At 36.4% G+C, this 13917-nt stretch overlaps 1 protein-coding gene across 7 annotated transcripts in view; it reads right to left on the reverse strand.

The window, feature by feature from the left end:
• Positions 1-13917, reverse strand: part of SLC4A10 (solute carrier family 4, sodium bicarbonate transporter, member 10) — a 356167-nt gene that overhangs the window by 3804 nt on the left and 338446 nt on the right. For 4 of the 7 annotated variants that reach the window (XM_008588852.1, XM_008589488.1, XM_008586898.1 and 1 more), the window contains 2 exons: positions 7457-7524; positions 4025-4141 (listed from right to left, as the gene is read on the reverse strand). In XM_008588852.1, the coding sequence (XP_008587074.1) occupies positions 4025-4141; positions 7457-7524 (185 nt within the window). Of the gene's footprint in view, positions 1-3105; positions 3145-4024; positions 4142-7456; positions 7525-13917 lie in introns of all 7 variants that reach the window. The other 3 variants (XM_008590142.1, XM_008587567.1, XM_008588234.1) reach the window with 2 other exon arrangements.

Here is a 13917-nt window from a genome sequence, read left to right on the forward strand (position 1 = left end):
TTTTTCATCTTATAAAATTAATTTGGATTGGATGGCTTCACATGTCCTCTTCTACTTCAAATTACAGAATTCTGAGGCTTGTATTCTCAATTCTAATGATCTCTATCTTTTGAAAGAGAATCTTTTGAAAGATCCTATCTGAGATTGTGGGGTCAGAGACATAGTGGTCTCTAAATAATTCCTATGTACAGAATTCCTATGTGCATAATTCCTATAAGCACAATACTTTGGAACATAAGAGGTCTTTCCTAACCTTTTGATAAATGAATGAGTTCCCAACGGCACTATGAGTTACCATGCAGTGAAAAACAAGATTCAGGATATCAACAACTTGATCCACAAATGTCCTTCCTCCTGATGCCCTGCTTCGGTTATATTGATTTTTGGTTACAAAACAATAACTGAGTTTTTATTTTTTCATCGAAACCAGTACTTTTGGCATCAGATAAGATTTCAGCCAACTATGAAGCAGAAATTCTATAACCAACTCAAGACCTCTATGAAAAATATTCTCAATTTAAATCTCCTTTATGTATGACTATTATTCTCTGGATTTCTTGCTACATTCATTTTTCTGGATGCCAATCAATTTTAAGCTTTCAAAGTAACTAATATATATTATGTATCCATTATGTGCCATTGCATTGAAGATATATTGCATCTGAATTATGTGCCAGGTGTTCTGTAAAGACCTAGGAATACAAGGTAGGTAAGATTGTGTCTGCCCATGAGGAGTTACACTTTAAAATATAAGGAAATAATAGTGCAACAGAGAGTCAAAAGTGACCTGGTATGTTCATGCTGCTAAGTAATCTATGAAACAGTAACTTTTCAATGGCACTAAAATAATTATGAACAATATTCACAAAGAAGTCATGAGACGGCCTTGGCCGAGGAAAGCAGAAAAAAGAAGGAACATCCAGGATAGAAGAAAGTCGTGGGGAGTGCAGGGGTGGGGTAGGGGAAAGGAAGGGAGAAAAGAGGGTTGTCTCTGTTGCCAAGGCAAAACTAAATACTGTTTTTCCTAGTATTGCAGGGAACCTTTCCAAGAAACACTGATCTTGGGTGTCAGTTTAATAAAACATAGCAGTTGCTCCCCTGTTCTGATGCAATGTGGTTTTTAATAAGCCTTAAATCCACCCATCAATTAATAACCTGTAGAAGAGCTTGTGACCTGTATGTGTGGCACTAGGATCAAAATTAGACATTCTACAGATCTGGTACAATTTGCAGTTAGAGCTTAGATCTTATTTTCAGTTAAACTAGACAAAAAATATTTTCGACCACAAAAAATGAATAAAATGACTGAGACAATATAACTTCTACTCTAAACTACTAAAAAAAGTTTCAAGCCTTCTCTGAGGCATATTATAGCAAGAGATAGGATGAAAAATAACTGGGAGTAGAGGATGTAAAAGCCTGCATGGAAGCCAGATTAGGTCTCAGGAGACAGACTCTGGTAACCTGGTCTTTAGGCCTTTTTTCGCTAATGGATACTCTAACAGTAGCAAATTTTCACAGTTCCTGGTCGTCATACTTCAATGCCTTCAACAGATACCAAGAGAAGGCAGTAGCTTTGGGAGATTATTGCTCTATTAGTATTGGTGGTTTTAGGATTTCTGTAAGCCACACTCTTTCTGCCAGAGTTTCTACTGTTAGGAGGATGAAAGAAATGAACCACCAAGAGATATTTTTCACATGGAAAGCTGCAGATTTGATCATGTCAAAAGGTAAGGAAAGCTGGGTAAACTTTCATTCCACATAGTCTGAACCTTACACTGCTGAAAATATATGTCTAAAGAATAAGAAACAAGTGCTTATATCAAAATATAAAGGATAGCCAATTTACATTGTTCACTAAAGTCCATCTACCGCCTAAAGTCATCTGATACACATTTTTAAAACAAAAAAAGATTTTTCTGGTAAAGAGCATCACTTGACTTCATTACTTACTTTAAGGAGTACCTAAAATATCATGTCTTAATAACTTTCATTTGAACCAAAGAAAAACAGAGAAAGAGTTTGCACTATGAATCCACATAATACAGAAAGAAAAGCAATTTACAGGTTTGATTGTCTCAAACTCTCCACATATTTCTCATGGCTGGCATTTTATTTTGTGTTCATAAACATTGATTTCATATTTTAAAAAATCATAGAAATGCCATATTTTTATTGTGAAAGGGTCCACGAGTACATACTTCACTGAGTTTGAGAAGCTACTCTTCTCATAAATCTGACTTTCGTCCAAGAGTGCTAGCAAAATGCAGAATTACTGTGAGGATGACTCTATCAGACTGTAGTAGGGATCTCTGGGAAGGGAAGTTAAAGTATGTTTTATAGAATAAAACATTGCTTGTGCTTGAACCAAGCAAAGAAATACATGAAAGTTTAAAACCCTATTAAAAGAAACCTCAACGAAAAGTCTAGTAGAGATCCTACTGAGTAACTTACATTAACCTCCTTTGGAGTAAAGTTTGGAGGTAGTTGAGAGAGAGACAGAAAGAAAAAGAGAGAGAAAGTGACAAATCTCCAGCTTCTGGACTGAAGACTCCACACATTACTGATTGTCTTATGTTGTTTGGCACAGAGGTGACATTGAAGCAGCATGCCATTTTGGGGTGACAAAAACCAGCAACAAGAGATATATCTTCCAAGTCTAATGTAGCCCTTTTCTCTAGCCCATGTTTCCAGTTATGTCTCACAGAGCCAGGTAAATCTTGCAGATTTGAAGGCATGTTGGTACACAAATGGAAGTTCCCAGCTTTTCAGTTTCTTAAAGGGACAAATTTCTTTTTCCCTACCTAGAAATTTGATGCCATTACTAAATACAATTCTGTGAGATTTGGTGATTTACATATGATGCATTCGTATAAATCATGGAGGGGAAAAAGGTCACTCAAGTTTCAGACCCACTTAAAGAGCTGAGTAGTGACAGAAATACCATAAAACTTCGTCTTATACTGGATCTGAGCCCAAAACTCTCCATGCCTTTTGCCTCCCCAAAACTCACACAGAGGACATAGGCTGACCAGGTTTCTAGAAGACACCATTTTTACAAAAGAAAATACAATCAAGGAATAGGTTTGAGGGAGAGGGTCTTACCTTTGGGGAATCAGCTTCTAGAGTGATTAGGAAGGGGAGCTTATGACAAAGACGTAATATAAAAATTAAGTAGAAAAAGTTAATTTAGGGTTATGAAAATAAAGGAACTTAATAATTATAGCAAACACTGTCCCAAATCCCTTAATCACTCTCTAACAAGAAGAGATATTAGCATAACATAATAATTCCTTTTTTTTTTTTTGGATCAGCATCTAAGAAGACTGGAAGGTTTGAACTTATTTATAAATTCTGGAAAATTCAGTTGGAAATACCATGATTTATAAATTCTGGAAAATTCAGTTGGAAATACTCGATATTTTACGGGACACGCTCTTCTCCCAGCATTCACTTAAAACTACCAGCCACAGCTACAGGAGTGTTTTTTGTGTTTACATACAGAGAAGTAAGCATGGATAAAACTACCTGGGGCTGAAAGTTTTGGGGTAAGGAGGTTAGAGAAGATATTCAGTGGGTTGGAATAGGAGACTAGAAATATATACATATAAAATCACCATTACATGTGTCATATGAGTTTTAAAAAAGGAAGTGGTGAAGTGCAAAACATGGTTAGACATCTAAGGGGGTCCTGGGAAGTGGATGATGAAGGAATGTAATAAAACGGTACTGCAAAAGAGTAGGCCAAGATGGGTCTCCAAAAATATCATGCATTGGGACTCATTTATAGCATCATTTCCTTCCATTGTAATAGTTTTAGAATGATTTTTTAATTTGAAAGAGAGATATTGATAAATATACCAACATTTGTGGTAATTAAAATTTCTCCACACTTTTAAAAATAATTTTCTGAGATATTTTAAATTTAAATCTGACAGAAATCAATACTATTCTTTTGCTAATAGATTTATGTCAAAAATGATTGAAATTAGTATAAATTCTCATTATTTTAAAAAATTCAAACCTTTTAGAAGGAAAGCTTGACTCCTTATCTTTTGAGTTATCGGCAGTAATCAGAAGGTTCCTCCACAAGGCAGTCTTTGACATTTCATCAGAAATATTGATCACAGATGGATCATCTCTAGATAGAAGTTTACCCGAAATGAAATAATAAACATTAATTAAGTAACTGCAGTCACTCAATGTTAGAAACTAAATACAGGATAATAATATGTCTATGTAAAGTCCTTTTTCCCAACTTTTTTATTCTGCTAAAATACACATAAAATTTACCATCTTAAACATTTTTAAATGCAGAATTCAGTGTTACTAAATACTAATAATGTTGTGAAACCATCACCACCATCCACATCCATAACTCTTTTCATATTGTAAAACTGAAACTCTGTACCCCTTAACAATAATCCCCTATTTCCCCCTCCTCCCAGCCCCTGGCAACCACCATTCTACATTCTTTCTCTATGATTTTGACTACTCTAAGTGCCTCATATAAGTGACATTATACAGTATTTGTCTTTTTGTGACTGGCTTATTTCATTCAGTATAACGTTCTCCAGGAGCATCCACGATATAGTATGTGCCAGAAATTTCCTTACTTGTAAGACTGAATAATATTCCATTGTATGTATAATACCACATTTTGTTTATTGTACAGTATTTTTTATAATTAAAAATTGAGAAGTATTGAACTGAATAGATCTCTAAATTATTTTAAATATCTGAAGAAAAGATTCTAGTTATATAGACACTGATTTGGGCTGCAATTTTCTTTTTCTTTTTTTTTTTTTATCTTTTTTCCATGTCCGGCAACGGATCGCAACCCTCAGTGTCACCCCCGTACCGGACCGGGACCGGCAACGGGATCGGCAATGGGATCGCAACCCTCGGCGCTGCCCCCGCGCCTCGCTCAGCCAGTGAGCGGGAACCGGTCTGTATGTGGGATCCGAACCCTCGGGCGGGAGCGCCGCCGCGCTTCCCAAGCGGCACACTATCCAGTGCGCCACCGGGCCGGCCCGTGCAATTTTCTTAATTCATTTCAAATTACAGAGATTAGGTTCTGCATGTCCATTGCTTGGGCTCTCACCCTTAACATTTGTAGCACCACAGATCACTTCCCTCCTTTGCTCAGACCCTGCAGCAGCTCTCACTCGGAGTAAACTCTGAGTCCTTACAATGGCCTATTAGGCTCTGTCCCTCCCTCACCCTCTGACGTCACCTCCTGCCACTCCTGCACCCCTGCTCATTCCTCTCCAGCCTCAATGCAATGGCCTCCTGAGTGTTCTGGAACACTCAGTCTTGCTGCTGCCTCTGGGCCTTGTCCTTTCTCTTCCCTCTGCTCATACTGTTCCTTCATAAGGTATAACCCTTTCCCTTTTTGTTCAAATGTCACCTTCTCATACAGGCCCTCACCAAGTACTCTACTTAAAATTGCTATTTCCATACCCTTATAGCACTCCCATCCCCTTTATTTGTTTTTTGTTTTTATTGTCCTTTTTACCCTCTGAAATACTAGACTATATTACTAGTTTATTTTTGTATGTTCTGTCTCTCCCACTTTTATTCTACTTGAATATAAGTTTCATGAAGACAAGGATTCCTGACCATTTGTCACTGCTGTTCCCCTAAGAGCTAGAAAGAGCTATACACTTGGTGCTCACTCAATAAACATTTGTTGAATAAATAAATGCAGCCTGTCTATTTGACAGTGGTCGTTCTAAATGGCTAGGGGAACTTACAACATGAGGGCCTATACTATGCCAGGTGTTTTCTTTTACATTTTAAAATGGCACCAATTCTGGTAACATTCAGGATGCTCCAAAACATTACCAGGGTTAGAAACATAGCCAAATGGCAGCAGCAATAAATCACAGACCAAGTGAAAGAAAGTTTCAGGCAGTAAGAAAATAGCACTCTTTTTTACTACATGTAGGTAAGATATTTTGCTGTGAAAAAATAATCATATTCTACAAAGATACTAAACTGACCTCACATGACCCTCATTGGTGGTGGTTCTCAAGAGAGTAACAAATTCAACTTTTACAAGGAATAAAACCTTAGGTGTCCCTCTCTTAGGTTAGAGGAAGAGAAATCTCTTAGATTTCTCTAATCCCACCAGCCCTTGGTCTGCCTAGAAAGATAGTTTCCTAGTAACCCAAAGTATGATATCAACTAATTTCCAAAAAGCATCATGTGGAATATAAGTTTTTCATGATTTTATGTGACAGTTGTGAGCAAAAAGAGTTTAGAAAATGCTGGGTTAAATAAACTTTAATTTTTTTTTGAAAACCGTAGTAGTGCTTAGATAGTTTCATATGCCAATGTGCATTGTGAATCTCCAAATTGGAATGCAGTATGAAACATTTTCCAGACTTATTTTACCACAAAGCCCTTTTGAAAGTGGTACCACATGACAGTAGGTTTCTACAGAAGACACTTGGGAATATGATGACTCAACTAAACAATCAACAGGATTTTAAAATTTAAATGTAAATCCAAGAAATAAAGAAAGGAACAGCACCTTCTATACTTTTGTTCACCCTTAAGTGAAAGATAATCATATTTTTTAAAATTCTAGAGTATCTGATTTTAGAGTTAGACCCTGAAGACCCTTAAGATTCTTTTCTATTTTTTTTTTTTTTTAACACTATGACAAATTTCCTCCTCAGAGAAGAGCCTTCTGTGCTTTTTTACTAGCATAGCCTTAAATAATCCTTAGGCACTTTGAGACCATAAAATTGGGTACTAAATGGTACATAAAATAGAACCGTACAAAAAACTATTTAAACTAAATTTTATTCAGATAGTTATCTAGATAGATTGATTGACTGATTGATAGAGAGATAGGAAGAGATAATTTTTTGGCCAAATTCTTGCAAAAGTTCTTATTATAACTTATAGGAGTTTGCTTTCTTTTGCTAAGTCTTTGTACATTATCATATTTTGGACATTTGTATAAATACGTCCTAAAATGGCTGATGACTGAATCCTTCAACTCAAGAAATAGATTATCTCTTCAGAAGTGCCTTTTTTTCTAGAGGCAAATTTCATAGTTAAAACATTTACCTGTGGTCAGTATAGTGAATACCTAGCTCATTTACACCAGAAATGAATCTTGACCTGTCTTCAGGTGCTACTTTCTGAGAATGTGAAAGGGATCTTTCACATATATTATAAAATATGAGAAGAGACTTCAGACAAGAGCTCCCCACCCTGCTTCATTTCATGCTACAGCTGTTATTGGTAGAACTTAGTTCCAGGACTTTGGTAATCTAATTCCTTGTATCAGTTCTTTCTACTCTAACACAACTTTAACATATCTCTACGGGGATCCACACAGTATGTAACTCATAAATAGAGTGTGTGTGTGTGTGTGTGTGTGTGTGTGTGTATCTCAACACATTCCATTACTTAATGTGTTTTTAAATTTGTATCTTACCTATAGTGCCCTTCCAATGGGAGTTGTACTGTGCCCTCATCTTCCATAGCTAACATACTTTGTTCTTCCTAGAAAGACAAATGTAAAGCATATAAAGTGAACCTGATGAGCCTCCCATTTACATTAAAGAAGAAACACAGATTAATGTTTTATTATCTCATTAACCTCAAGACCTTCCACTCTGTTTGCATTTATTAATGCTAGCACAGGTCCTTTCAATAAAGCATCAGATACCAAAAACATAAGTAATTAATGAGAGTCTCATAACACAAAGTAATTTAAATGCTAACAACAATTTCCTTCATGTCACCCAAAGTAAAACATGGTTAATTTTCAAGCGGATTTTTAAAAAAATTGATCTAAATTTCACAAGGATAAAAGTATGGGTAATGTAATCAGTTTTGTTGTTACAAAGTTGAAATTACATCCCTGGATTGCCCTGTGAGGATGGGATGAGGAATGTATTCAGAGCAGTAGATTTCAAACTTAATTTACCTCTGAATGATCTGGAAGACTTGTTAAAAATAGATTGCTGGGTCCCACCCCGAGTTTCCGATTCAATGGTTCTGGAGTAGGGGGGACACAAGAATTTATATTTCTAACAAGTTCCCAGGTGATGTTGACTATGCTGGTCTAGGTACTCACTTTGAGAACCACTGCTCTAGAGACTTGGAAAGGGACAGTACGGATACCTTCCTATATGGATCAAAACACAGGTGTGCCTGATGGAGGATGAAATGGAAGAGATTGACTCCACTCAGATGCATCATAGGATTTTGTTTTATGATTCCAACATCTTCTTACAATGACAATATTCTACCCTTCCCCAGATAGTGGAAATGTTTCACATATTTATATACATTTATATATGTATTTCTTTATACATAACATTTTTAAGCTATATCTTTAGGATGAAGATAATCTTACGACTACCATATTGAAATGTCCCGATTCAGTTTTCAACTGTTATTATGAAAATTTTTCCATGCACCAAAAAAAAAAAAAAAAAAAAAACAGTTATCTACAGATTATAGAGCTTATTTAATGCATTTATTTCCAGATGGGTCAATTAGCATTGCTTAAGTTCAAAGAATTATTTAGGGCCATTAAAAAATATTTGAATTATTGACTCTAACTCCAGAAATGTAATTTTAAGAGGTATAGACCTGAAGAGCTAAGTAACCACTTGCCCATATGGGCACTGATGAGAGAAAGTAAGCATGGCCCTGAAGGCTCATCTCCTTCCATCTGTCAGTAACTTAGCAGAGTTAAGCTGGCCTAAACTAGTTTAACCAGCTTAACTGAAACCAGTTGGCCTAAACCAGCTTTCAGACAGACGTGACGCTTGGCTGGTGTCATTACTCCTGGCATACAAGACTATTTCCTGGTCCTCAGCATTCAGACCTTGTCCCTCTACTAGTATACTTTATGGTCTGAATATCCTGTGCTACTTTTCTCATCACTTAAAAAAACAAAGTGTTCTTTAGTGCCTCTTCAGCTAACTTGTGAATATATAATGCAGTGTTGGAGCAGGTCTCATTTCACTCTTGGAGTACTCTCCCAGCCTGCTGGCTAAGGCAGCCCCCTCTATGCTGGGACTTTAGTTGTAGTATATACAGAATTCCCATGCCCAGCTTATACTGTGGAATAAAGGAGGGGCCAGGAGAATGCATGAGCTCTGCTACTCATGTTTCCTTCCAGAAACTCTGTGTTGTGTTTATACTATGTGGGGCTAATAGCGTGTCTGTTACCCCTTCACATTCCAGAAACAAATTTTATTCTTTTTCTCTGTTGTTCTCCAAAGAAAAATTTTCTTTTAAGGCCCATCAGATGTATTTTATTACTTGTTTTTTATGCCAGTTCTCCTTGTCATTTGTCAATACCATTAAAACTTATTCAAGGTGAGTAGACAGTACCACTGATTTGAAACTACCCATTTCAACATTTGAACAGAGCTAATCTGAAGCCTAGAATGAGTCATGTCCTGCTGCTGGTTTAGTCATGACAGATGGAATATAATACATATATCATGTTAACTTATATGCACATCCTGAAGGTCATGGGCAGACTGTATATATTCTTTCAGGTAGAAAAGGTTTCTTTTTCTATAGGAAAAGTTACCTGACTGTACATGGAGGAACATAAAGAGAAGACATTTCGTGATCCCAAAGGCTATATGAGTAAAACCAAGATATAAGCAAAATGCAATTCTTTCGTTGGTTGTCTGCTGAAAGGTTAAGCCTGTTATACAAGTATAATATCTTTTCTGGCTAATTCAAAATAAAATGTCAAAATGCCAGGTGGAAAGCTTTAATAAAGAATAAATTCCAAAAACCTGAAAAAGAACAGTGCCATCAGTGCGTAGGTTACCTGGCAGCAGAAAACAAAGGCTCAAGAGTCAATCTAACAGCAAATGTTGGACCAATGCTTTGTGAACAATTTTGCTTTCTCTTCAAATGATTTTCCACTTTTCTCTCAAATTGCTTTCAATAATTATTTTGCACTTTGTGGCTTGTTAGCATGTGTGGGTTTTATACTAGTCATAATTCTATCCAAACAAAAATTCATCACCTCTAAAGATAGCATTTTCAAGCCATGCTTATCTGAAGGGAAGGATGGCAAAGCAGCCGCTGCCTTCAGTGCCAGAAGGAAGCTGAGTGGGCCCCCAGAGCGTGGGGATGGAGGGCCACCGGCTGCATTCCTGGCAGCACTGTGAGAAAGCCAAAAATGGGGACTTTCTCGGGAGGAGCAGTCAAACTAGTCACTAACCGTCACGACAATCACAACCTCTAGGTTATCTCAATCATACAAGAAAAGAGAGAGGGAGAGCATAAAACTGCTAGCTGGTATCCACTACTTTACAAGTAAGAAGGACCTTAAAATGAGTTCCATTCAGCACTTCATCTACACAGCATCCATCAAAAATATGCTGAGTTCCACAACATGGTGAAGATGTAGAAGGGATGATGACCAAAGTTTACTCAAGAATATTTCAGGGGTTTTGTCAATTTGACTACAGGAATATTTATACTATAATTTACATGTCATCTTTTAATTAAGATAGTCAAAGCATTTTTCAGATAAAAACCAAATGAAGGACAATTAATACTATATCCTGTAAAGGGCAGAAAAACTGAGGCTTAGTAAAACAAATCTACTCAACAGCATTCAAACATTTACTAAGCATGTACTATGTGTTAGGTACATAGTGAACAAGAACAATAATACAGGAGCTATTAATTAATCAATTCAATGAATATGCATAATCTACATGACAGGTAGACGGCTAGGTACTGAGATACCTAGCCCTACTTTCAGAGGATGTGAAGGATCACCATGAAAAGTACAACAGCAGAAGTGGTAGAAAGGAAGAAACTCTAGGTGGAAGAAACAATGGGGCCAAGCATAAAAGGAGGGAATGAATAAGACGTGCTTGCATGACAATCAACAACCAGCCTGGCTGGAGCCAAATTCTTGTGCTGAGTAGAAGTAGAAAATAGAATATGAGTCAATTTCTGGTGTGTTTTTATAAACAGGGAATTATACATCAAATTACATCATGAATCTGAATTGTATTTTGTGATAGCATAAAAATTACACTTCATATATCATAATACCTAACAAATGCTCTATTCTTTAACTACCTTTAGTGAAACAGGTAACATCTGTTGCTATATCCATTTTTCAGGCAAAGTCTGGATCTATGTAGGAGCCTTCAAATATCTCAAAGTACAAACAGCAACAGCAGAGAGTCAGTGTTCACAAAGATGCTCAAAGTATTAGAGTGAGAAAATATTCAGCAATTTTAAAGAATAAGAAATGGAAAGGAGATTAGAGGTCGAGCCTTTTACTTCACCCAAAAGGACAAGAAGGCCTATAGAATATAAGAAATCTCTACCCATTTCCTTTCCCAGCTACTAGTAGAATACTTAATGCTGCAAACATTAGTTGTGTGTGTGTATAACTTTGAAAACTGTAAATAATATACTTATAGAAAGTATGTGTTATGATTTCCAAGGGATAGAAGAACCAATACATAAAACTACTTATGTAATGAAAGTTGAAAAGGAAAAATGGGCAGGGGGCGAACGGATTGGAGAGTGGTTCATATCTGTATAAAGTTCATATGAATACATAGATGCAACATATATTTTTCAAAAAAATGTTTGATTCAGTGTCTCTAAGTGTTTATATAAGTAATTATAAATACAAAAATTCTGATATGGTATTCTTGTATTTAGAAGATTATATTGTGGAAATTCAGATTCTGTGGTTTTAGGAAAGGGCTTACCTCAAACTTTAACATACATCAGAATCACCTGGATGTCATGTTAACACATATTGCTGGCTGCATCCCTAGAGTTTTGATTCAATAGGTCTGGAGTAGGGCCCAAGAATATGCATTCTAAAAAGTTGCCAGGTGTTGGCTGATGCAGCAGAGGTTCTGGAACCACATTTTGGGAAACCACTACTTGAGGAAGGAGAATATGCTTGCCCCATCCTAAGATTCAATTAGAAATGACAGTGTCTGTGTAATAATTAGGCCATGCTTCCCAAATCCACAACCAATTCTGATCTTTCCTAGCAGTAAGACATTCTCTGTAATTTGTTTAATTGCACTTGTTTTTAGATTGCTTTTGTGTTTTCTTGGAATTTTTTGTGATCCTGCTGTACACAGATCACAAGACCTCACTTGCCCTTTTTTTGTTTTCTCCTGTAGTATATATGTTAGTGAGAATCCCCAGTAAATCAAGAAGTATCGATATCATGGTCTGTTCCACAGAGTTGAATTTCCAGGATTTATCTAACATAAATCCCCTCTCCCCCTGCTCAGGAGCAAACATTCTGCTGAGGTTTTCTGCTTTTAACAGGAGCCCTTTTGTCAAATATGTACAATGTCCTAGAGAATATTTAAGTAGGAAGGAAGGCGTGTTGGTACTCTGAGCACATTTGGACATCCAGAATTTGATTCTGCAGTCTTCCCTTTACACAGAGCAATGTGCAAAATGTCAGGGTTCCAATATTCATTTCTACCCTGATTATAATCCTTTCTTTCTAAAAACTGAAGCATATGCACATGCATATGCATGAAGTACATGAAAATTTGGAACAGAAGCTCTGCGACCTTGGACTGGCCTGTGTAGCTATTTATTCTGCTTAACTCATTATTGAATTTTAAGGTCAAACGAATGTTTTCTCAGTGCCATAAGACCAGAAATGGGCTATTGATAAGAAAACCCTGGAGGACAAAGGTACAAGCTTGTAACTATCATCAAAAGGACAAGAGGTGAGCCTACTTTAAATTCGAGTCTCAGGGAGCTGAGACATTTCTGCTATTTACCATGGTGCCAGATCACAATCAAAGTTACTCAATTAATTTGAGAAATTGCAGACATGGAACATTTCTGGAGAACTTGACCGTTACCACTTTAATGCACAGTCTCCGGGAAGACTGTGCCTTGGTATAAGATGCCACAGTGAGAAGATCACAACCTTCAGTGGAGTCCACAAGCCTCAAGAAAATAAAATATCAAGATCTGGGCAACCAAGTAGAAAATCAACCAAGAATTTAAGTTTTAGCATAATCCTTCTTAAATCCTCCTACTTTCTATATTGATCATACTCTTTTAATACTGATTCCAAGCAAGAAATCGAACATCTTCAGACTTCCTTTTCTATCTCCAGTTGTCTGATGGAGAATTATCTATCTTTGCACTAGTCAGAACTACCTTTTAAGTTCAATTATAGATTATTTCTTGATTGTATTATTGGTACTCTTGTTTCTTACCATGTACTGAGGATCACATGAAAGTATCACCATATTAATCTATTTGAGATTTTAAGGATCTGTAAACCTGCCTGATTAATGTATTGCAAAGCATTTCCCCCCACTTTTTCTCATACTTGGATCTGAAGGATTCAGCTATAAAACTGCCCCAGTAAATCTTTAATCTGTTTTTATATCCTTTCAGAAGCCCTGAGTTCTAGGGTATTTAGTAACATTTAGTTACTTCTACAATCTCTACCTTCATAAAGAGAAAACAGCAAGCACCCATTGGAATACAGTGTGGGGGGGGTATACAACGTAAAAAGGTAAGAAGCTTATTTATTATGTAGGGTCTCTTCCCTATGAGATTAATAAATTCCAAAATAAACATATGGCATGCACAGATATAAGTACCATACATATGTACCTATGTGAGTGGTTCCGGGGAATGAGAATGGAAAATTCTAATGTATTTATGGTTATCGTCATACATGTTTTCTCCTGTTTCAGATAGTTAAAAGGAGAACTTTTCTTTGAAGAGCAATAGGGAAGAAAAATAAACATAATATTATAGATTACATATCATTTTTCATTTTGTGAAGTTCTAAGAAGGGCAAGAATGTTTCATGGTATGACTATGGCCTAAGGAGAATGTAAGGGAAGAGATGATTGTATGGCTGAGGTTGTTGCCAGC

This window comes from Galeopterus variegatus, unplaced genomic scaffold, assembly GCF_000696425.1.
Source record: "Galeopterus variegatus unplaced genomic scaffold, G_variegatus-3.0.2 Scaffold1, whole genome shotgun sequence".
Lineage (NCBI taxonomy): Eukaryota > Metazoa > Chordata > Mammalia > Dermoptera > Cynocephalidae > Galeopterus > Galeopterus variegatus.